This window comes from Zingiber officinale, chromosome 2A (assembly GCF_018446385.1).
Source record: "Zingiber officinale cultivar Zhangliang chromosome 2A, Zo_v1.1, whole genome shotgun sequence".
Lineage (NCBI taxonomy): Eukaryota > Viridiplantae > Streptophyta > Magnoliopsida > Zingiberales > Zingiberaceae > Zingiber > Zingiber officinale.
In genome coordinates this window covers 108,697,514-108,721,321 of record NC_055988.1, presented here as the reverse complement: position 1 = coordinate 108,721,321, position 23,808 = coordinate 108,697,514, and the positions used below count along the sequence as shown (strand labels likewise).

General features: G+C 34.9%; 1 protein-coding gene across 1 annotated transcript; it reads right to left on the bottom strand.

Moving 5' to 3' along the window:
• Positions 1 to 1,925: 1,925 nt before the first annotated feature.
• Positions 1,926 to 22,057, bottom strand: LOC122041896 (poly(ADP-ribose) glycohydrolase 1-like). The gene is made up of 11 exons (XM_042601757.1): positions 21,770 to 22,057; positions 21,399 to 21,584; positions 19,254 to 19,357; positions 17,260 to 17,464; positions 17,062 to 17,166; positions 12,327 to 12,445; positions 4,791 to 4,934; positions 3,286 to 3,346; positions 2,731 to 2,904; positions 2,332 to 2,394; positions 1,926 to 2,245 (listed from the first exon to the last, which is right to left on the bottom strand). The coding sequence occupies exons 1-11, from the start codon at positions 22,016 to 22,018 to the stop codon at positions 2,114 to 2,116; spliced, it is 1,542 nt and encodes a 513-aa protein (XP_042457691.1). The 5' UTR covers positions 22,019 to 22,057; the 3' UTR covers positions 1,926 to 2,113.
• Positions 22,058 to 23,808: the final 1,751 nt, after the last annotated feature.

The following is a 23,808-nucleotide window of genomic DNA, read 5'->3' as shown; positions in this document are numbered from 1 at the left end:
GCGTAATTACCGTCTTACCAACATGTGTTATTGGTAACCTTGAGTTGTCGGCTGTAACCACCATACGAGCTCCTTTGTATTGAGATAAGTTTTGTAATTTTTCTTTATCACCCATCATATGATTTGAGCAGCCTGAATCCACGATCCAATCATTTTTGTAGTCAATCTGTTCTGGCGTTGTTGTGAGGGCCAAGTCTTTTTCCTCCGTAGCCATCAAAGCTTCAGCATCCCAATCATCTTCCCTATTCTCTTTAGAATTGGAAGTAGCCGTGTTGCTTTGAACGAACCTTTTCTTGGACCAACAATCTTTTGCCATGTGGCCCACCTTCCCACAATTGTAGCACTCGTCAGAAAATTTTTTACGATCACCATAATTCTTCGAGGCTCCCCCTGGACGAGAGTCTCCATTCCCATGATAGATTTTTTCCTTTGTCGCCATCCTTTTTAATCTACCAGTGTACCGTTTGAAGTTGCCTTTATTTTTGTTGGTGTAGAGCGCTTCTTCTTCATCTTTTAGTGAGAGTCCTCCCATTTGCTTAGCCATAGCTTCTTGACCTGTAAGTAAATTTTCAAATTCAAGAAGCGATGGCTGTATTGGCCATCCTTGTATAGCAGCAATAAATCCTCGATATTCTAGCCTCAAACCATGAATAATTATTCTTTTTATCCTTGCTTCCCCAATAGGAGCTGATGGATCTAGCTCTGAAATTTCACGACATATCAACTTCACCTTATGGAAGTATTGGGCAATCGTCTTGTCACATTGCGCTATTGACAATAGCTCGTTCTCCAGAAGTTGCAATCTTGTATCATTCTTCTTTGAAAAAAGTGTAGCAAAGATATCCCACACTTCCTTTGGTGTTTTGGCATCTCGGATGTGCTCCAACATTTCTTCTTCAATTGTGATCTTTAAGGCAAACATTGCTTTACCTGCCTTAATCTTCCATTTTCGCAAAATGCCATTGGTGTCTTCTGCCGGCTGCGTAGCTTCACTACCACCAACAACCTCCCAAAGATCTTGACCTTGTAGGTAAGACTCCATGCATGTTGCCCACGTGTTGTAGTTTTTGTTGTTGAGCTTCTTGATACCTCCTACTACTTGAAGGTCTCCCATCACGTCGAAAAACTTTGATTATACCAAACAAGTTTGATTAAAAAAAACTTGTAAAGCATAAAACTCCTCACAATCTAAGATAGCTCCACCAAGAATAATCTCTGATTAATCTGGCTCTGATACTAATTGTTGAAAATTGGACCAACAAACAAGTAAATAAATTACTTGTCTTACACTAACAATAGCAACACTACAACACCTTTTTGTGGATCACTCACAATTCTAAGACAAAGAAGAGAAAAAAAAAAACTTTGACTCACAAATTGATACTTGATTGATGAATGAAACTAAATACAAGGTAGAGTATTTATAGTACTCTTCATACAATCTGGACCGTTCAATTAAATTAAATCCTAGCCATTGAAATTCTAATTCTTATCCATGAAATGAGAAAAACACTCTTGACCACACATTTAATTTTATCTTTTACCAAGTCGTCATCTTTATCTATTAGAAAAATAAATAATTAAATAGTAAATCTTATCTATAACTCTTATCTTTTATTGGATAAGTTTTATCCTTTATATTGGATAAGTTTTATCCTTTATTTGGGTTGGGTTGATATTTAACATCACATACATTTTTCTTCACAACTGTCTATTATAAACATCATGAAGCATCTCGTAGGAAAGAAAATAACATCAAAATGCAACGAGATTTGTCTGCTCGAGAAAAAGTAAAGCACGAGATGAAGTGTTTGCGCTAACTTCAAAACGGAATGCACTCATGCATCAAAACAAAACAGGACAAGAACATGCTAATTTGGTGGTTCACAGTGGAATGATCAGCATTAAGCAACCAAACAACCAGATTTACTTGCAGGCTTGCTTATGATTTAACCAAAAGTTTGTCGATCCAGGTTGCAGGTTAAAAAAGTACCATGGAAATCGAAGATTGTCCATGAAGATATATTTTACTTGGGAGACAGAAATGTACCTTTTTCTAGCAGTATAACTCGGAGAACTGAGCTATCCAGACATGAGACAGCATATCCTAAAATTAATTACAAGGTAGTAGCCAATCAAAGAACCCATTGAAGGTTTTGGAACTCAGCCTTTGGTCGCAATATTCAGCTAACATGCTCCAAAGATCACTGACTGTCCATCCATGCTGCAGGATCCATCGGGTTGCCTGTTACCAGCGCAAGCATTATATTCTATCATAAATTGATCAAGGTTTCATAGCTACATATTGCACGCCTAGAGAACCATAGTTACCTCTTCTAATTTCTGCAAAGCTGCTTCTCCAAATGAATAATAATGGATGAAAGGTCTCAATCCCTGCATCAGGCAAATAAGTTCGGGAGTTAGTATTTAAGAAATGAAGCACGATTGAGACATCTTTCCTTCAGAAGAAGACCCAAACACTTGGGTGTAATACTTGAACTTAGAAACACCAGAATGTAGAGCTCGAAACACAAATTTACGCCATTTCAAATTTTAATATTTCTTTACTAAGGCAACATATGCAAAGATGAGCAAGGGTGTCAAGGTTAAGTTGGTGTAAAAATTTACAGCAATACAGAGACCAATTTTATACGGGAGTCATATCCAGCAAAGTATACCAACTTGATATGATCACCTAATGGATAATTTACAGCAATGTGAGGATGATACCTCTGATGCAGCAAGCCACTGAATCATGCTTTTGATTTCAGGGTCACCACCAAAAGCACCACATCCCCAGTTTCCAGTTGCGATTCCTCTGCTGCCTTGAAAATTTCTCACTTGAGAACTTTCGCTGACACTAGTTCCTTCCGGGTTACCTTTACTTTCGGAACTTCCAATATCCTTGGCATGTTTAGGAAAAGTTTCAGACGACTAAAGATATGAAGAACAACAATGAATATACTAGAAAATAATTTCAAGATAATCAGAAGGAAGTGGAAATGGCATTTCAATATAAGAATGACAAAACATTTCAAAGAATTAAGAAAATATATTAAGCACAGAATATACTGGATGATGACTGAATCTGGCATAAATGTGAATCTGGTAAACAGTAATTGTAATTGATCCAGAAAATTTTGCACTCAGTTTCTTTTTTGCATTAAGCAGTAGCTCCATTTTAAACCAAGTCTTGTTATCAAATTTCTTACAGGAAAAATCAGCAGAAACCAATGATTCAGGAATTACTATTATTTTTTGCATAAACTAATGCCTTGAAAGAACCTCAATTCTGCACTTGTACTTTGATTGGTCGAAAAATCCACATAATGCTTTATTTGTCTCCCTGATCAAAATAAATGAATTATATAAGAAAATATAATTTCAGAAATCACAGGTGTTCCCATTCATAAACTTATGATGTAAATGTATTTGAACATAGCATGATAACAGGAAGTATAATATGAAGCACATAACTTGATGTCTTCCTAAACTTATCACGTAAATGTTTAAAGGGCAGCCCAGTGCACAAAGCTCCCACCAGTACAGAATTATAGGGAAGGGTCGGATCACATTGTGTCAATTGTACGTAGTCTAACCTTGCATTTTTTTCAAGAGGTTATTTCTGCGACTCGAACCCGTGACCTCAAGGTCACATGACAATAATTTTACCGTTGTACCAAGGCTCCCCTTCTTATCATGTAAATGTTATCTAAAGTAATTCTACACATGAATTATCTTTCATCTTCACTGTTACTACATAATGGAAAATTTTGCATGATCTATTGATAATTATCTCCATGTAGCTTTCTCATAAATCACTTAAAAAAATTCAACTTTTCGCTAGAAATAATCAAGAGTTCATCTTGATTTTGTTAAAGATGATAAACATCACTTTTGCAGATTTGTATATCAAAAATCAAATATCTTCTAGGCATGTGATATGCAAGATGAATTGTATGTAAACAACTATACAGACTTGGCAGATAGTAGCCACGGTGGGTAAGTGGAATCTAATAAATTAATGGAACCCAATAATAAAACCATAGAAAAAGCTTCTTTCACATAGGTCTTAGCTCTTATACTTGCACTCTACAACATCCCCACTATACCCAAGTTCCGACACAGATGCTCCAAGAGAACTCTTGAAATTCCTATTGATCACATATAAACCTTTTTAAAAACAATTGTGTTAGAAACTTCAATCCACATTTGTGTCTAATTCTTGTATCCAAGTGCAAGTAACATAGGGCTTAGAATAGGTAGTAAAGCATCATGGACATCTACTGGTATGCATTTGATCACAATATGAGGCAAATGTAGATGTAAAGTATAATGAAAGAAACTATGTTTGTCAACAGCATTTCAGTAATGAAGACTAATTGGGACTAAAAGCAATATACATGAGACTTAAATGGAGCTTTAGATCTTTCTACTTGGAAGGAAGCCAAAAATTGTAAAGCATGGTTTTTATAGTATCAAAATTTGTGATTACTTGTTGGATAATAAGCTGTGCAGGACAAAAGGTCTTAGTTACTCATATATTGAATTAAAATGCAACAAATATAACTGACTATCCATACATATCTTTAACTGCTATATAAGGTCCAAAGGTTAAATAACCGTAAATGAATAGACACAAAGATATCTTCTTGAAGAGATCAACATGCATATAATGTTAGCACAGCCCTTGGCTTTACAAATTCAGAATATAGAACCACGTCATTTTGGACAAGCTACTTGAATTCATTTCGTGTTAAACAAAGGCAACTCTATTACAGAGAGCATACCGAACAAGGTATTCAATTCCATATTGCCTCATTCTTGGATTAGATAAAGCATCTATAGCAACAATCCATGTTTTCCGCCTTCCCATTGAATCATAGGGCTTGTTATCTTGATAGTCACCCATGAATTGAAAAGAGTGGCCATATCTATCAAGAAGATGGTAGTAAGTAAATAATTAGAAAATACATGTCAACAATAGATGGGATTCGTTTCAAGCGAGTAAGAAAGTGATGAGTTAAGACTGATAATATCTTGAATGGCATAACATAATTGCATCAATATCATGGGCAACAGTGAGAATCCCGAAGAATAGAAGTTTTAAAAGCTACAATAACCAAATGGCTGTGATCAAATCCAAATTATACATACTTAGAGGCGGCAACTTTGGTACCTATGCAAACTCATATTGAAGAAAAATAACTTCCAACAATTATTGAAATGTGACAGAAAGTGAGGACTGACAAGTACAAGAATAAGCATAAAATTATATGGAAAGCCTTCAGAAAAATATTAAACATGGGGAAAAACCATACTGGTTATACTTATGATAAAATATTAACCTAAAAGTTTGAGAACAGGCATCACAAGGATGAATGAGAGTGAGAGGGTAGATAGAACCTACCACTGCACTAAAATATTCCATCATAAAAAAACCTTTGCATTAATAGGATATATGTGATCCGTAAGCTAAGATCCTAAGACTACCCAATAAGGACTTCTCTTCTTATGGAAACCATATTCCAATAAGAGAGAAAAAATAACATACGTAAAAAGCAACCTAATATGCTGAAAGCATAAATACAGATCATGCCTTCATCTAGGATTGCCAAAGTAGGCACAAAAGAGACAAAGTAGGCAAAGAAGAGGGGATGGTCCCATAACCTGACATCCTATAGAAATTCCCCCGCCTCAAAGTAGAAGAACCTTCAGTAGAATAGACTACCTTCAAATATCTTCTTCATGTATTGTGGTATAATGTCAAATGTCATTGCAGAAATAACCATAGCCAAACTGATGTCATGACTTTTGATTATAATCTGGATTGATTGATGTCTGTAATAATCAGCTGAAGTTGTGCACGAGCAATTCATTGTACAAAAATAACACCATAGTGAATGTCATAAATTTTTATATCAAGAGATCGGAACTTGTAATGACCATATACTAAAATCAAAGGACTTTGTTGGACAAATCTTCCTTTTACTGACTTGATCTGAAAATTCCTTCTCCAACTCCATAAATAGTGATTTCATGATTCAAAATAACATGTAAACCAGTAGGTGTATAACACCCCACACTTACCACGATGTTAGTGAACAGGTGTAAGGATGAAAGAAGACAAACAGAAATATATAGATAGATAAAAAAAGAGGCGGCCACAAAAAAGAATAATAAGGATAATGTAGAAAAAGAAACAAAAGGGAGAAAAAGAAGGGAATGAAAGAAACAGAAAGCTCCTCAAAGCATATTCCTTCTCTGCATCATATGTTGTTTCCATTTCTTTCTCCAATATCTTTGATTTAGTGCTTTCTTTGCTTAACCATGCCAAGAGTTAGTATAGTTAATAGTTGTAAGCGGAAGCCGCGTAAATCAAAACTTCAAACGAAGGTCAATTATGTTAGATATCAAGTTTTACCACATTTAATTATTCGCATTAAATTATATTTTTTAGAATTTTTTGATAACAAAGTAAGTTGAACCGAACATATAAATTTGGTTTTGGACATCAAGCTGAAGCCAAATTGAGTTTGAATTGAACCCATTGGATAGGTATGGTGATTACGGTCATGTGGGTTTAAATCAGGATCAATTTATATTTATTTTTGCCAATTCATAGTCGAACCAAATTTTAAATGGGAACCTACTTTAGTTGGATTAGGACGAATTAAAAAATATTTTGAAGAGGAGTTAGGAAAGCTAACACAGTGGCAAATGCATTGAGCAGGAAAACTAGAGAGTATTGGCATGTCACACATAGTGATAAATACCAAGTAAGATAACTTTAGATCTTACTAAAATGGGGCAGACACAAGGAACTATATTGGCATCCTTGGTTGCGGAGTCCCATTAGTAGAGCACATTAAGGGAAATCAAAAGGATAAATCTCAGATTAGTAGCTAGTGAACTAAACTGAAGTTACACTTGAAGCTAGAGTTTTCTTGTGATGTGGATGGACCTTTTCAATTCTGAGGCAAGTTATGCGTTCCCGAGACACACCCTTTTAAGGAGTATCTCCTTTGAGAAGCACATCAATCGAAATTAGCAGTTCATCTTGGTAGTAACTGGATGTATAAATATTTAAAGTGCTCATACTGATGGAAAGATATGAAAAGAGATGTTGCAGACTTTATAGCTCGATATCTAGTTTGCCACCAGATTAAGGTAGAACATCAAAGACCAGATGGGTTGCTTTAAAAGATAGCAATGCCAATATAGAAGTGAGAGCATGTTACTATGGACTTTGTCACGAGTGTACCAATGACTTAGAAGGAACAAGATTTGATTTGGAAGGTTGTTAAATTGATTGACCAAATCAACTCATTTTCTACCTATTCGTATGACGGGCTCTTTAGAACGTAGCGGAGTTATATTGCAAGGAGATTATTAGACTCCCCTTAGTACCATTTCCAATCGAAACCCATCCTTTCTTTGAGGTTCTGGCAAATGAACTCCATTTTAGCATTGCATTTTACCCTTAGACTGTAAGCAATCAGACTGCATAATCAAAGACTACTCTGGAGGATCTTCTACGGGCATGTGTATTGAATTTTGATGGTAGTTGAGAGGACCACTTGCATTTGGTAGATTTTGTTTATAATAACAAATGATACATTTTGAGACATTATATGGCTGCTCATGTAGATCTCCTATTTTATCGGAGGAGGTAGGAGAGCGCTAGCTCTTAAGTCCACAAAGTATGAGTTGTATGGACTCTAGAGTGCTCAAAGTTAACACAAAAGTTGCGGACGCTAGAAAAAAAAAAAGAATGTTGAAGTTCACAGAAGGTGATGATATTTTTCTCCGTGTTTAATTTACCAAGGGAGCAAAAAGGTGGTCTAAAAGTAAAGTTGACCCCAGATTTATTGGACCTTTTCTAATTTTAGAAAAATTGGTGTACTAGCTTATCAACTTGCTTTACTGCCGACTTTGACACGAGTGCATAATATGTTCCATGTTTTTGCGGAAGCACATTATGGATCGGACATATCTCTTGGAGGATCAAATGGTATCATTCTAGCTTGATGTGACCAACAAGGAATTCCCACTTCATATTCAGGACCACAAGGAGCATTGATTAAGAAACAAGTGCATCCAACTCATAAAGTTTGGATAACAACACCACTTCAATCAAGAAGTTACTTGTGAACATGAGGATGAATGTGCACCAAATATCCTCACCTATTTTCCTCTAAGTAATTAAATTTTAGTACTAAAATTTATTTTACTGGGGGATGTTAGATATCAATTTTTTTGTCACATTTAGTTTTTTTAACATTAAATTAAATTTTCAGAATTTTTAGATGACAAAGTTGAACTGAAGAGATACATTTGGTTTTCCGCATTCAGTTGAAGTCGAATTGGATTCAGATTGAATCAATTGAGTAAACCTAGTAATTAGGGTAATGTGGGTTCCAACCAGGGCTAATTTGGATTTATTTTGGCTAATTTATGGTCAAGCCAAATTTGAAATAGGGATTACCTAGCTTAGTCGCATTAAGTCGCATTAGAACAACTTTAAAAAATGGATTATAAATTCTCTCTCCTCTCTTTTCTCCCACATCCTCACATACCCCCTCTTTCCTTTGCTCCTCATGCAACACACCATAGCATCTTTTCACACATCGCCACTGATAGAGCACATAAAAGAGAATAGAATAGAGGGAAAAAAATGCTTTCTTTATTGATTCATTATTGTAGACTAACATGCTTATTTATACAAAAATATGAAGACAATATATGGAAGATATAACAATTAATATAGTAATAGCAAATATGGTACACAATAATAATAATAATAATAATAATAATAATAATAATAATAATTATTATTATTATTATTATTATTATTATTATTATTATTATTATTATTATTATTATTATGGTTGGGATAATGTTGGGCATGGTAAGTCTTTATCAATGAAATCAAATTGCAAAAGCTATGTAAGCTAAATAACCCTTGCCCGTCTAGAGAAGAATTATCGTCAGAGCTTATGAACATCTTTTTGCATTCATTTGATCTTTTATATTGTTGTGAAAGCACCCTATCGGAGTTTTCACTACAATGACTCAAAGAAAACCCAAAAAATCATTATTGGAGATTTATTTTGAATTTTCTAAAATTATTTTGTATATTGTATTTGTAGATGCACATTTAAGAAGAGCACGCATTCTTTTTGTTGTACATAGAGGTAGGTGAATCCATCCTTTAACCTGTTGATGCAATACATTTTAGTGTTAGGCAAAGGGTTAAGTTAGTGTCTAATTATAATAAGAATACGAGAGAAGTCCCAGTAGATCAAGGGTGAGCAGATACCTGACAAGGAGAAGTCATGGTAGAACAAGGTGATCGAATACCTAGTAAGGAGAAGTCCCAGCAGATCAAGGTTGATCGTATACTTGGCAAGACAAAGACCTTACAAGATTAGGCTTGGCAAGACAAAGAAGATTCTAGTTAAGGTCCTATAGAAGGTTCTCTCTCATCACTTGGTGGATTTCATTTGTGCAACGATGAGTGGAGTAAACATGTAATCATGGAATGAAGGGCTACATTATGCATGAATGAAAACCTTAGAATTGGTTTGGTCACTAATATTAGTTGAAATAAGACAATTGGCTGACCGACTGTTTGTTGAATCAACAATGACATTGACTGATTGAAAATTAGAATGTGCCAGTCGACTCAGCAACCAACTGATTGCAGAACATATTGTTCACTTCCAAGCATTCTCATTCTCATTTTTTTTTTGGGATGAAAATTCTCATTCTCTTTAATTCATGCTTGAAGAGAAATCAACTAATAATTAATTTGAGTTGATTGGAGTTATGGTTAATTAGTTATATCAGAATGATTAATTCGTTACAACAATTGGAGTAGTGAAATGACAGTAAGGAGCAATCAAATGAAGATGGTTAATTGGTTACAGAGAATGATTAGTTCATTATAACAACCTTCAAGATTACAACAGTTAACTAATGATTGATAAGCAGTCGACCCAAGCGACGGTTGGAGTAGTTGTTCAGCATGACAAGCAAAAGTAGTTGACTAGTGATCAAGGCGCTGAAGCAGGGAAAAAGAACTTTTACTCGACAACGAAACTCTATCATTATTTTTGCTCAAGCTTTCATCCTCTCATAATTGTAATTTTACTTTTACTTTTGTACACTTGAAGCTTGTAAGGGTTTCTTCACCGCCAAAAAAGTCTCGAGAAGAAGAAAATTAGTGGATTTCATAGAATGACCTACCGAAAGATCATACACCATGGAGTAAGAGCCAGAGACTAGCAAACCACATAAAAATCAGGTGTGCATTCACTTTCCTCTTTCTTTTTCTTTGTGTATTCAATTTGTTGTATTTTTTGTTTTTACGATAAAATTTTCTTTCTTGAGTTATCACAAGGCTATTCACCCTCCCTAGCCTTCTTTTTGATCCTTTTATAAATTGTTACATATTTTCTTGGGCATTAATAAATATATAAATTGAATTATATATATGTTTCTATAATTGTTTTTTTAAAAAAAGGCAAAATGAGACTTTAAATAGCTAAATGGGTTTTAAAATAAATTAAACTATCATAGTAAATAACGTATATTCTTTTATGTTATACACATGTAGGTGTTGATATGGATTAATATGAGAAGAGTTTGTTTTTAAAAATTAAAATGAATACTTTGATTACTCTTCATTGATTAGATGTTGATACTTGTATTGTATTTTTATGTTTTATACCTTGTTCCCAAAAACCTTGTGCTAATATAGGGTAAATTGTTGTAACTTATATTAGAAAATTGGTTTAGGTTATCATTCAAACTAACTGATAAGATATAAACCCATCATGGTGTAAAAACTTAAGCTAAATGATAATGATTTTAAATGGAGAAAAAAATTACTAAAAAGTAAAAACTCTAAACATAGTCTTATACTAGACTACCTGACCACTAACATGAGGTTGTGCGAACAAGCAATGCCTACCATCACTATTTATTTGTCTGAGGGCGTTACATCATTGTATAACACTAGTGAGGGCTTTAGCCCATAGGTCATGTAATGTTATACACTCTTAAGGATAGGATACTAGCTCTAAAGAGTCACATCTTAGTAGATCTAGTGATGTTAGATTTATTAGTGACAGACTTATTGGTGGTAACTAAAAGATGACAATTACATCATTGTATAACACTAGTGAGGGCTTTAGCCCATAGGTCATGTAATGTTATACACTCTAAGGATAGGATACTAGCTCTAAAGAGTCACTTCTTAGTAGATCTAGTGATGTAGATTTATTAGTGACAGACTTATTGGTGGTGACTAAAAGATGATAATTAAATATTATGTTCCCTTGTGATAAAAGATGGTGATAATTAAAAGCAATAATTGTGACTCTAAATGTTAATAAATAAGTGAATTGATAATAACAGATATAATTCAAAGAATTCAAATGAATTTAAGGTTGTAATATAAATCATTTTCTTGATTATTTAATTAAGATTAAATGCATGCATACATATCTTTCCTATTTACTCACTTAACAAAGCAATTTGTGCCCATTTTCTATTTTTCCTTGTCTCTAATTTTGCATGCAAAGGTTGATTTTAGAGTTGGAATTACTTAAAAATCCTCGACCTGTTGATTCTGCATTTGATTCTACTTTATTATATTTTTTTGTAAAAAAAAGATGAAAATATATTTATAGTTTGTTGAAAACTTTTTGGTTCTCTTTAGTTAGTAGCTGTTTATATGTGTGGCTCTTGGTTTCTTATTGTCACATTGTCACCAAGTGGGATACATTCTAGTAAGTGAAAATTACACCCCTAAAGTGTGATAAATTCAATAATTTGAAGGAACACTGAATTTTCAAAAAATCGTTTTTGCCTTCTCAAACTGCCCATATGTATGGGAAGTCAATTCAGTCTAACTTGTCAACATTGACGACACAGCCCTTGTATATCAAATAGCCACAGTTACTTTAATTGATTGGAAAAAAATTACATATCAGGTCGATTTGTAAAACTAAAAGATAACCAAGATAATAAGACCTATGTTGCATGATCTAACCAGTATTGCACTGAATGATGAGAATATTTTTCTTTTTCTTAGCAAACCAATTGGCGAAGAGGAACCAAGTTAACATGTCTATCTTGCATGGTTTCACCAGTATTGATATTGCAAGGAGACCTCCAAAAATATTTCATATCACAATAAGATTAATGAATCTATTTTTCTTCGTGTATTCAGCACTGAAAAGTACAATTAAGTGTATGACAAGCAAATAAAATATTACAGACCATTATGATCCTGCAGTTTCACCAAAGACACTTACCCACTGTAAGAGGAAAATCTCTCTACTCCAACAATTTCAATGGCCTCATTAGCATTCATTGAAGGCAAGAAAAGCATCCCAACAATTAACTCTGGATTTATCATGAATCGGATTTCTTCCTGTTTTGAAATCCCAAGATAATGTTTATCTTTCTACAGAACCACATACACTTGAAAACACAAAACATAAAAGCTATCATGAAATGATTCATGTTCATAAAAATCAATGCCATTACCATAAATCATTACTTAAATCAAATGAATATGACCAGAAAAATGTACTGTCTCCTTAAATGTCAGTACAATACTCTTGTTTGTGCTTCGTTATTCAAGAGGCAGCTATTTTACCAAGAGACATATACTTCAGTTGTTTCTGCATCAATTTTTGTTATATCAAAATTTTAGTTAATCTACAACAACCAAGCCTTTATCCATTAAGGTTTAATTAACCTATATATAATTACTTAAATTTATTTGGACCTAAATTGATTAAATAAGGATAAATTAGACATAACTGATTCAGTTAGAATTAAATAAAACTCTTGTTGAGAAGTAGGGTCTGGAGGAGGCTCAAATTGGATGCAATGTACTTAAGTTGAACCAAGGCTAATGAGCTGAATCAAGTTTTGGTTTAATCAAGGTGTTGTAGGGGTGTTACTACCAACTTGCACCATCCCCCAGCCACTCACTTCTTTATGTGTCATCTCCTACAACTTTAGGATGCACGCAACACTTCCTAAACCAAGGAAAGGTGGTTTATAGTAGGCAATGCTCTACCCTGCAATGACATATGCATTGTTGATGTCAGTGGCAAGATTTGCAACATAACAACGAATCTATATAAAGCAGTGGCCATGGTTTAAAATTTTGAAACGTATCAGAGTTTTAGTCTTTGACCGGAATAATACGGTTTCAATACTGTATCGTACCATGCCGATATCGTTTCGGTATTTTTTAAATATAAAATATATTAATAAGATATTTAACTTAAATATTTAAAAAACAAAAAAAATATGAAAAAAATAGAAAAATACATATGATAAATAAATACATTTATTGTATATTTTTAGAATTAATATATATATATATATATATATATATATATATATATATATATATATATATATATTTTTTTTTTTTTTTTTAATTCTAAAAATATATAATAAAATTTATTTGTTTATCATATGTATTTTTCTAATTTTTTTCATATATATTTATATATAATAATAATAATTTTATTAGGGTTTAATAAAATCTATTTAGATTATATGTACGGGGAGTTAATTGAAATTATTAAACTAAGTTGTAATTAAAAATTAAGACATCGGTGTGCAATCCAGCTCATGCGACAGTGGAGTCAACGTGACCCCTCCGACGTTTTAATTAATTATATTTTTAGAATTTAAATAAATAAAATATATAGTTAATTAAATAATTTTATTAGGGTTTAATTAAACCTCTTTAGATTATTCCTATTATAGGTAAGAGTTGATTAAGATAATCAACTTAAATTTTAATTAAAACCCCCAGCCCCTCTGTAGTTGCAGGAGTCGTGCAATTCCTTTGTGGTATTTTTTAAATATAAAATATAATAATTAAAAATAAATTATTTAAAAAATAATTCTTTTAAAAGAAAAATTGGAAATAAATAAATACGTAATTTATTTTATATTTTTGGAATTAAAATAAATAAAATATATAATTAAATAGATAATTTTATTAGGGTTTAATTAAACCTCTTTGGATTATCCCTATCTAGGAGTTCATTGAGATAATCAACAAAAGTTCTCAATTTTAATTAAAAAACCCCGCTCACTCGCAATACCAAGTGAGACATCTCCGACCACTGGGTTGTTCGACCGCTCTGGCCCAACCGCTGGAGTCATGTGACCGTACCAACCGGGCCGCTAAGGTTGTGCGACCGCTCCGGCCCGGCCGCTGGGGTTGTGCGACACCTTCGTCCGACTGCGAGGGTCACACGAGCCTTTTGCAGCGACCGCGTTCACGCGACGCCTCCACAACTGCCATTGGGCTTGGTGTCGGGTCGTGCCGATCAGCAGGAGGAACAAAATGTTCCGCCCGTTTTGACCGACTCGGCATAAAATTTTAATCCATGGTGATGACTATCAACAAACATGTAATACCAATGAAGGGTTGGCGTCGAGAGGTAGGACTAGGGGTGGAATCAGGTAGGGACCCGTCCTGTAACCATCTTACCCAATCCCTGTCCCTATAAAAATTGGAAATCTTTTTTGCTCCCGATCCCGTACTCGACAAGTGTCATGACCCAAATGTTCGAGATCCCGTCGGGTTGGGAGATGATATCCCGAAAATATTTTTTAAATTTCTTAACACCTACCATTCGGCATTCAGTAACCAAATAAAGAACCTGACTTCACCGCATTATGAGGATTCTTTTTACATTTTTTCACATGTTCATCAATGTCATTATTCCCATATGTTCTACTAATGGGCAGGAACTTCAATTTTGCAATAATTGCAAGTAGCAACAACAACAATGACCTCATTTTTGTCATTCCTCCTCATAATTTTCTTGGCGTGACCATACATCCGCTACTTTTTTCCTGTTGCCTCCAATATCTACTACTTCCTATTGTTGTTTTGGATGGAGATAATGTTTGAGGTTGAGTGGTGGAAGGAGAGCTACCACTTCCGCTAGATGCATCCATGTACACCTAATTAATAATAAATGAAAATATCAAAGTGGAGGGGCCAATCGGAGCTGGAGGTGGAGGATGGCAGGGTTCAATCGGAGTGGCCACTAGGCTTTTATCGGTTATGGATTCTCTGCTTCACGCCAAGTTTGAATACTATTCATATAATTGAGAAAAATAATGGAGAACGGCTGTTGAACAAGATGTGTTGAACCCTAGTTTTCTATGTTTTTTTTTAAAAAAAAAGTCTGATTAAAAATATTAGTAATATATTCGGGTCAGGTAGGGAATCCCGTCGGGTATTGCTTGTGTTCCTGCAAAATCGAGACGGGAAAAATCCTGACCACTCGGGTTGGGGAAATTTCGGGCGGGAGTGAGTTGGGAGTCGGGGAGGGACAGGAATTTTGTTATTTTGCCAGCCCTAGGAAGGACCCTCTCCTATCTTGTTGAGATAGGATGTCCATCACAAGGTTTTGGATTCGTCATGGACCCAACATTGCAAATAAGTGTTCTTTTGGTTGATGTTTCTTATGGATAGGCTTCTTTGATTGCCCATTCTGATACTTCGAAGATATTGGGGTGTTGAGTTAGTTGGTCAAGGTCGGAGTAATCAAGTATAAGCTCAAAAACTCAACGATTTTTTGTTACCATGAGGGTTACTGTGAGCACTATTTGCAAGGGATCAATGTGGATCAGTATTGAGTAAAATTGGTCCATAATGATTTAGGGGTTGTGATCCATAGCACATTGTCAAACCAATAACAATTAAGTTTGTGACTTCTATTGGGGTTTGTCATTTATTACATATTGTAGAATAGTTGGCAATCTTCATCAAGGTTTGGCCCAGGATGATTGCTGTAATTCTATGTTATATTGCTGTGAGATTATTTTTCATATGAAGTGGATTAGATAAGGAACCAATTGGCAATAAGGAATAGGTTTGGCCCAGGATGGTTGCTGTAATTCTATGTTATATTGCTGTGAGATTATTTTTCATATGCATGGAAGTTGCACCATTGGATGTCAATAACTTAGGAGAGGGAGGGTTTGAACCAAGTTTAAGAGATTATTGGTAATTGTAAATTTTGATACAGGGTTTGGTTTGGTGTCAAAACTGAGCGGAGCAGGTTATGTGTAGAGTTGAGTTAAATCCAACTGGTTGAGTTCTTGAGAAACCAAACCAGACAAGGAAATTCTTTATATTGGCTCAATTATTTTCTTGAGTCATATAGATTATATTTGCACTCTTGTTATCATGCCATAGTGATTTACAAGTTATCCACATCTATTGTACAATCATATGCATCACTACTATTGATTGTACGTATTTGTCATTAGTTGACATGATTATCATTTTGCTATTGCAACGCATTATGCTATATGATTCAAACTGACCATAGTTCACATAGCATGCTGAGAAAGTTGATAGATTAATGATCATCTGAGTCGGATTCAGCATGTAAAATGATTTGATATGTTGTCTTGACCTTCATTCTACCTTTAGGCGCAGAGTGCCAAATGTGATACAAATCAAATAATGGAATTGTTAAGGGACAACCACATGTGTGTTTTGCTACTCCGGGTATTCTCTGCTTTCAATGATGTATTCTCTCTCTAATATGTAATCCACACACTAGACTTTTTCCCTTTTATTGGCATCCCACCCTGCCCTTTCTATCTATCTTATCAAAACAAAAGGGGGCTTGGTAAGGACCGGCAGCAACAGCCATGGGTGCAACTGCCCATGGTGGTTGTCTTAAGTCAAATTTTTGTCCAACCTCATGGGAGACCAACTTCTAACAATGCCATCGTTGAAGCACGTCATTACAACACTACATCAATGTATAAACATATATCACCAGACTTCATTTGCATTACAAGATCATTAGCAGTTCAGCCAAAAGTAAAACATAAACTTGTATATCTTAGTAAACAACCATAAAATCAAAAACCCTCAAACTGAAATAACTGCTATCAAGCACAGCAAAAAAAAAAAAAAGAACTTGCTTCAGTGAACAGTGTGAAGTAAAAAACTAGATTTGCAAGTTCAAGATAGAAAACCTGCACACATCCCTGACCAAGAGCTCCTCCTCCAAAATACTCATTTGCAAAATCCACTTCAATAGCTTCATATGGCTGGTCTTCTATCAAGCCTTCAGAAAAGACCTATCAGAAAATAAGATAGACAAGAATTCAGTAGTGTACCACTCTAGAACTAAAATGTTTTAATGAAAAATTCACATCTGCATCGAACATTACCCCAAAGGGGCATAAAGGCGTAGTAGATGACCTCCAGTAAGTAGTTGATGAATATGCTAAACCATGGTCAGAATTGTCAACATGCAGAACTTTTCGTTCAAAGGAAACAGATCCAGTTAGCATTTTTGAGGTTATCCTTTCGAAATAGTGAATGATGCATTTAACTTTCTGTACTTGGTGCTGCTTCTCATTCCAATAGAGAGGCCTGCAAATGATAATCATTTCAGCAGTTGCAATGAAAAAGTGAACCAATTAATAACTGAAAAAAGGTGCAAAAGAAGGCAATGCATGAGAGCAAGGTGGTGGGTACAGGAAGGGTGCGAGTTTGCAAATCAGGGACACCAAGGTAGATATCAATTTTCAAATGCAAAAGGTAAACTGATTAAAACATGAAAAATGGTGCAAAAGGGGATATTGTATGAGAGCTAGAAGGTGGGTCAGGGAAGGGTTTGACTTTAATTGGGACACTAGGATATTGGATATCAATGTTCAAATGATAGGTAAGAAAATCAACCATGTATCCATGTATCTTCTAATTAATGCATGAAGCAAATAGTCTGGATACAGGCTGCTATCTAGTGTAAATTAACAACCAGCTACTGATAGAAAACTACAAGCTCCAGCAGTTTTTTTTTTCTTCTCTTCCTCACTATCTGCTGGCACCATGTTTCCGTAAGACTGTCCCGAATTGCAAACTTAATGATTCATTGGATTAACAATTGTACGGATCAGCAACTACGAACAAGTGCAAGCAAAGTTTTGAAGTACATTGCTATTCTGGAATTGGAGTAATTTTAATTTGATGATAAAGTGGCTTATGAAAAATTGGTCTAGTTCAAAATCACTAAAAAAACTTCAAAGAATGCTTGAGGTAGCAATTACATATAATTTCGACCAATAGGCGTAGTTCTATTTGATAATTTTTTACGTTCAATAGTTTTTATTTATATGGCACATTTAGAGGTTTCAACTTTTTTTTCCTACAACCTGTGTATTTAAGGAATCTGAAACCTGTTGAATCCATGGCCTTGTGACCAAAGATAACAAAGACTTCATATAATAATAATAATCAGTTTACGAATTAGAAATACAGAGATGGGCATCTCCAGTAATGTTTATGCAGCCAATGCAAGATTCTTGTTTCTCAAAATACACATTGCTGCTAACTACATCTAGGTTTAGTTTAATGGTTAGCACTTGCTTATGAGTAAAAAAAGAAAAGGGCAGTCCGGTGCACGAAGCTCCTGCTATGCGGGGTCCAAGGGAAGGATCCATTGTACGCAGTCTTACCCTGCTTTTTGCAAGAGGTTGTTTCCAGGATTCGAACCCGTGACCTTTTGATCACAAAGTAACAACTTTACCGTTGCGCCAAGGCTCCCCTTCTAGCACTTGCTTATGAGTGAATATTAAAAATCCTTAGCTAAGTTATGACACTTGTTATCTTCAAGTTACAAAGAGTTTAACATAGAATGTTAGATAGCATAAAACAGTTGAGCATTCTCAGAGTTCAACATTTGATTTAACTACCACTAAAATGTTCCAGCATAGCAAGCACTTAGAACCAGCAAATACTAATTCAAAATTACACCAAAGTGCCACTAGCTTATGAGACATTGTAATTCTATCTTTTGAATAAATCTGAAAGGATGTGAGACAATAAGACAAAAAGCTGAAATCAAGCCTATCACAGACCATTTACAGGAAAATAATGAGATCATGTCTATCCAGGTAGTTTACTTGATTAAGAGGAAAACAATGGTAGCTGGAGACAGTTAAAACTTGAAAGATTGCTAAATAAACTTCTTAAACACACAGAATACGTAGCTATATTCCAAGAACCAAGTCAGTGTACAATTTCTGTACTATCATAAGAATCTAATAATACATGTTTGTGCATGATCATTAATGCCATCAAATCCAATTTAGCAATTACATATAATATTAAAAGTTCCTGCTTATAAATTGTATCTTATAAAATGAATAGAAGTACATACGCAAACAAGTTGTCAAAGTTGATGATCGGAAGACCTCTAAAGCCTCTATCACTGGTGGGAAATAAACAAAACATTGCACATGATAGAAGAGCAGCTATCAGTTCCTGATGGAAGCATGAAATGTTAATGCTGTATTAGAATATAGCATGCTAAATAAAATTAACATGAAAATAAGCAGGATATTTTTTGTGTTTTTTTTTGGTACTTTTTCCACTATGGAAGCTGCTTTTAAGCTTTTAATATATTTTCTTAAATTGTGTTGTGAAAAGAACCCTTGACAAAATACGGGGGGAAAGATAAGTAACATCAGTCATTGGAAAATAAATTTGCATATAAAAAAATGTATACTCTTCCATTTCTATAATACATTTTACACTTCATTTGAAAATATTCTCATATCCAAACTTCAATATACTTCTTAATATCGATTATAAGAAGCATTTTTATCTAACTTTTATCCATTACCATTTCTTCTTCATTACTAGTATATTCTTGAGATTATCACCATCAAGCCATATTATTCCCGACTATTTGAAGTCAGTTATATGAATCTTTTATTTCTACCGAATGAATTCTGTGTAAGGACGCCTGATTAATGATATTTCAATCAACTAAATCAATTCCTGTTACATTATCCATCTCCCTCTAACACATTCACCTTAAAATCTAATCCATTATACTTTTTTAAACTAGAAATTATTGGTGGCCTTTAAACATGACCATGCTATCTATTTTATCTCATGTTATCAACCATTGAAGCTACAACTAATTCCTCCAAATCTTTAACTTTGATAAGAATTTTATCTTTGCCTCTCATAGGTACTTTGGAGGAACCACCAAAAGAAACATTTTTGTCCATTGATTCAGGAACAATTCATTGTGCTCATGCATGTGGTTACTTGCACCATTATCCAAGTACCACAGGCTTTGATTTCCAACATCTATCTTGTGTGCTAACAAAAGAATGGAGTCTTCATCTTCTTTCTTTGTAAGATAAGAATTCTGGTCAACTTGATTATAATTGTTGTGCTAACATTCTAAAACATAGTGAACAATTGTTTACAAACATAGCAACAAATTTTGAATTTTACATCCCTTTAACCATGAGAGTTTTCTTGTCCAAGACCCCAAGGGCTTTGATGATGGCCATAGTCTCTTTATTGGCCACACCCTCTTCCTTATCCTCTTTTGATTTTATCCTTGCTCATTCTTTGATCCCTTTTTGTTAGCCTACATTGAGACTTTCTTGCACAACTTTCTCAAGAGGTTCTTTGTTCTTCTTGTTCAGTCAATGTACATGGGCCTGTAAGTAAAGAACCCATGAGCTTGTCAATGGTGAAAGAGTTTTTCTCGTATTTTCGCAATTGGTTGACTATGGATAAACCTCTAAAGAAATAGTTTTTAATAGATTCAAAAACTGGCATATGAAATGCCTCAATATCACCACGAAGAACTTATGGTCATGCCTTTATTACTTTGCCAAATCCTTAATGGACATTTTCAAGAATGTACCATGCTTGTTTTGAACTACTTATGGTTGCAATATTTTCAAAAGTTGATTCATCCACCGCTTGATAGATGAGGTGTAGAGCCTTCTTGTCCTTCTTACAAGAGTCTCGTAATGCTTCTCTTTATTGATTGGTGAGGTCAATTTCTTCTTGCAGCTCCATACGACCTTCAATAACATATCAAATACTTTGGGATTCAAGTAGGCACTTCATTTGTATGCTTCAATTGTCAAAGTTTCTAAGATGAGCGAATGAAGGTTGGCAGAGCTTTCATATCACTTTGCTGTTTTTAGGACAAAAATAGAGAGAGGGAGAATCTTTGAGGAATGAAACAAACTAGAGAACTTGTTATCATTCACAGACAAACTCCACATTTTTATAGGGGTTCAGAGATACAAGATATCATGACCACACGAAGAGTATAAATCCATATTGTTTACTCCACTCCATGACACTTGAGTGATAGAGAATTATATTATTTTCTCTACTTGATGGCCCTTGAATGACAGAGAATTTTAATAAGAATTGACTATGTGGATGACAAAAGAAAATTAAAATTAAATTTAAGTTTACTCAACAAAAAAAATCGACTGACAAGGAAAATACCAATCATTATGTTGATCTCACCGAGTCTCACCTGACTAAGAAACACTCTGCCCGGTTCCTGAGGACCCATGATGCGGATGCCAGACTTCCCTTCAGAAAACAGCTCATCGGATTTCAGATAATGCGACTCCAAGAGAGAAGGTAGCTGCAGCAGCAATCTAGCCATCTCAGGAACAACATTGTCGAACCATACCCTCGAATCTTCCTTTGACATCAGCTGCCAAAATAAAAAGATTACCAAAAAAATAAAGCAATTTGGGCTTTCAAATTCATCGTTTGCCAAATTTGAACCCTCATTATTCGCTTGAAATAAATAGTCAAAAGAAGAAGGAAAAAAAAAATCATTTTCGGCCCTCGATATAAACCTTTATTAAAGATATAGAGAGATGAAGGTGGAAACACCTCATCGAAGAAGGAGGAGAATCCAGAGGCAGATCCGTAGGCCAAGGGTTGGGATGAGAGGCCGAGGGATTCCCTCAGGTCGAGAATGGCGTCAAAAAGGACCTCGCCGGAGCGGATGCGACTGACGTCGGAGCCCAAGGCGAGAGCTTTGAGCGATCCGAGGGCCCCGGAGGGCCAGCATAGGGAAGAGGAGCGGAGAACCAAAGGGAGGAACGGGAGGATGGAGGCGAGATCGCCCCTCGTCTCCATCTACTCGACCCGAGCGAAGTCCAACGTGACGACCGCCGCCGTGTGGACTGGGGGTGGAACCGCCTATTTATAGTAAACTAACAAATATAATTAAAATTTAAAATATCTTAGGCTTAATAATTGAAAATTAAAGTTATTTTTTAAATATCCATTACATAATTCATCTTGAATAAATATGTTAGGCTTAATAAAAATGTAATATTTGCATAATGTTGCTTGAGATAATCGTGTTTGAGTCCTCTTAACAATAAAAAATCATTATAAAAAGTTTATCCTATTTTAATTTTTATTGTCGTTGCTTTGTCCTAGTGGCTAGCATGCTATGCTAGGTTTAAGCCCTCTTAGTAACAAATAAAAATATAATTTTTTTCTTAGTAAATATCATAAAGAATTAATATGTGGCAAAAGACGATTCGCTCGTCTCAACACCAAGTCTTTCCTAGGTCAACATGGAGAAGGTATATCACGGATGACTACTAACCATTAAGTACAAATTATCTAATTGTATGAAAAATAAATATAGATTTACATAAATAAATATTTGAGAAAAGTTAAAATATTTGTATCCAGGCAACAGAAAAAATAAAAGTTAAGTCAATTAATTCGTGGGTTATATATAAAATTTAAGTTTATAAGTAATTTTGTTATGTTCATGTTGCACAATAAATTATCACAATTCTTCATTCTCTATCAATGTAGCTTTGATGCAAGACCTACATCTCTACAGGATTTGAGGGAATTGATGGTGTCCTTTAAGCTCGGGCCTCTCCCTCCTTTCACATTGTTGTATTCGCCTTTCAGCCATCCATTCCATCAACCCTTGTCAGTGGACATCGCCGTGGCCGGTGTGATCCCTCCGACAATTAAGGTAGTCCTGGGCTGAGAATGAGAGTTCATAGATGCACGAGGAAAATATAAGAAAACTCGAGTGGTGGGAAAAGCCTTTACGAAAAATCATACATTCACTTACCATCGCTCATCCTTATTTAGCCGAAGAGAAAGGAGATCCATATGGGCCAACACACGAGCCATGTAGGCCGACACACATGTGGGAGTCACTTGGTTAGGCAAGAAAAGGTTAAGCACTAGAGGAGACAACAACTAAATCATATACCTGATATGATTGGGTCGTTGGTCAAATGTCACGTTTGATGCAAACTGCCTCACCAGAAGCATGTTTTGGACCACAGGGTATGATGATTAATGTGGTTATCATTGTGGCAAAAAGATGAATACGTTCGCTCTCAGTACTTCCGTTAACTCGTCCTAAGATTAATACAGAGAAGATAAATCACGGACGGTTACTAGTCTTTGAAATAGTGACTAGCACATAAGGGAGGTATTTATCTCGGCTTTACCGAAATTCAAATCCCAAACCTCATTGTAACAATACCTCATGTGCTAGTCACTAGATCCATCCGAAGGGACATTAATGTGGTTATCATGAAGATTGAGATCGAAGAGAATCAACTCAACTAGGATGCCTTTGCTCAAGGAACTTCCTGTGCACGAGCATTAAGTTGGGAGAACTTTCCCAACCGCGCAAGGTGAGGAAGGGCTTTTTACCCGTACAGGCTTCCTCCGAGTGCATCAATAATAGTTGTTTTGGAAGCCTTCAAGTAGTTCACAAGTTATGACCTTTGCAGAAACAAGTTATTAATTCATGTATCTTCCGAATGATTTTATGCTTGGTCTCATGCTTGCAAGCTTTCTAGTTCAACCACTTGCATTTCTACATCAAGCATTAAGGTAGGATCTCCTTTGTGGAGAAATCCTTCAATTAGCGATTC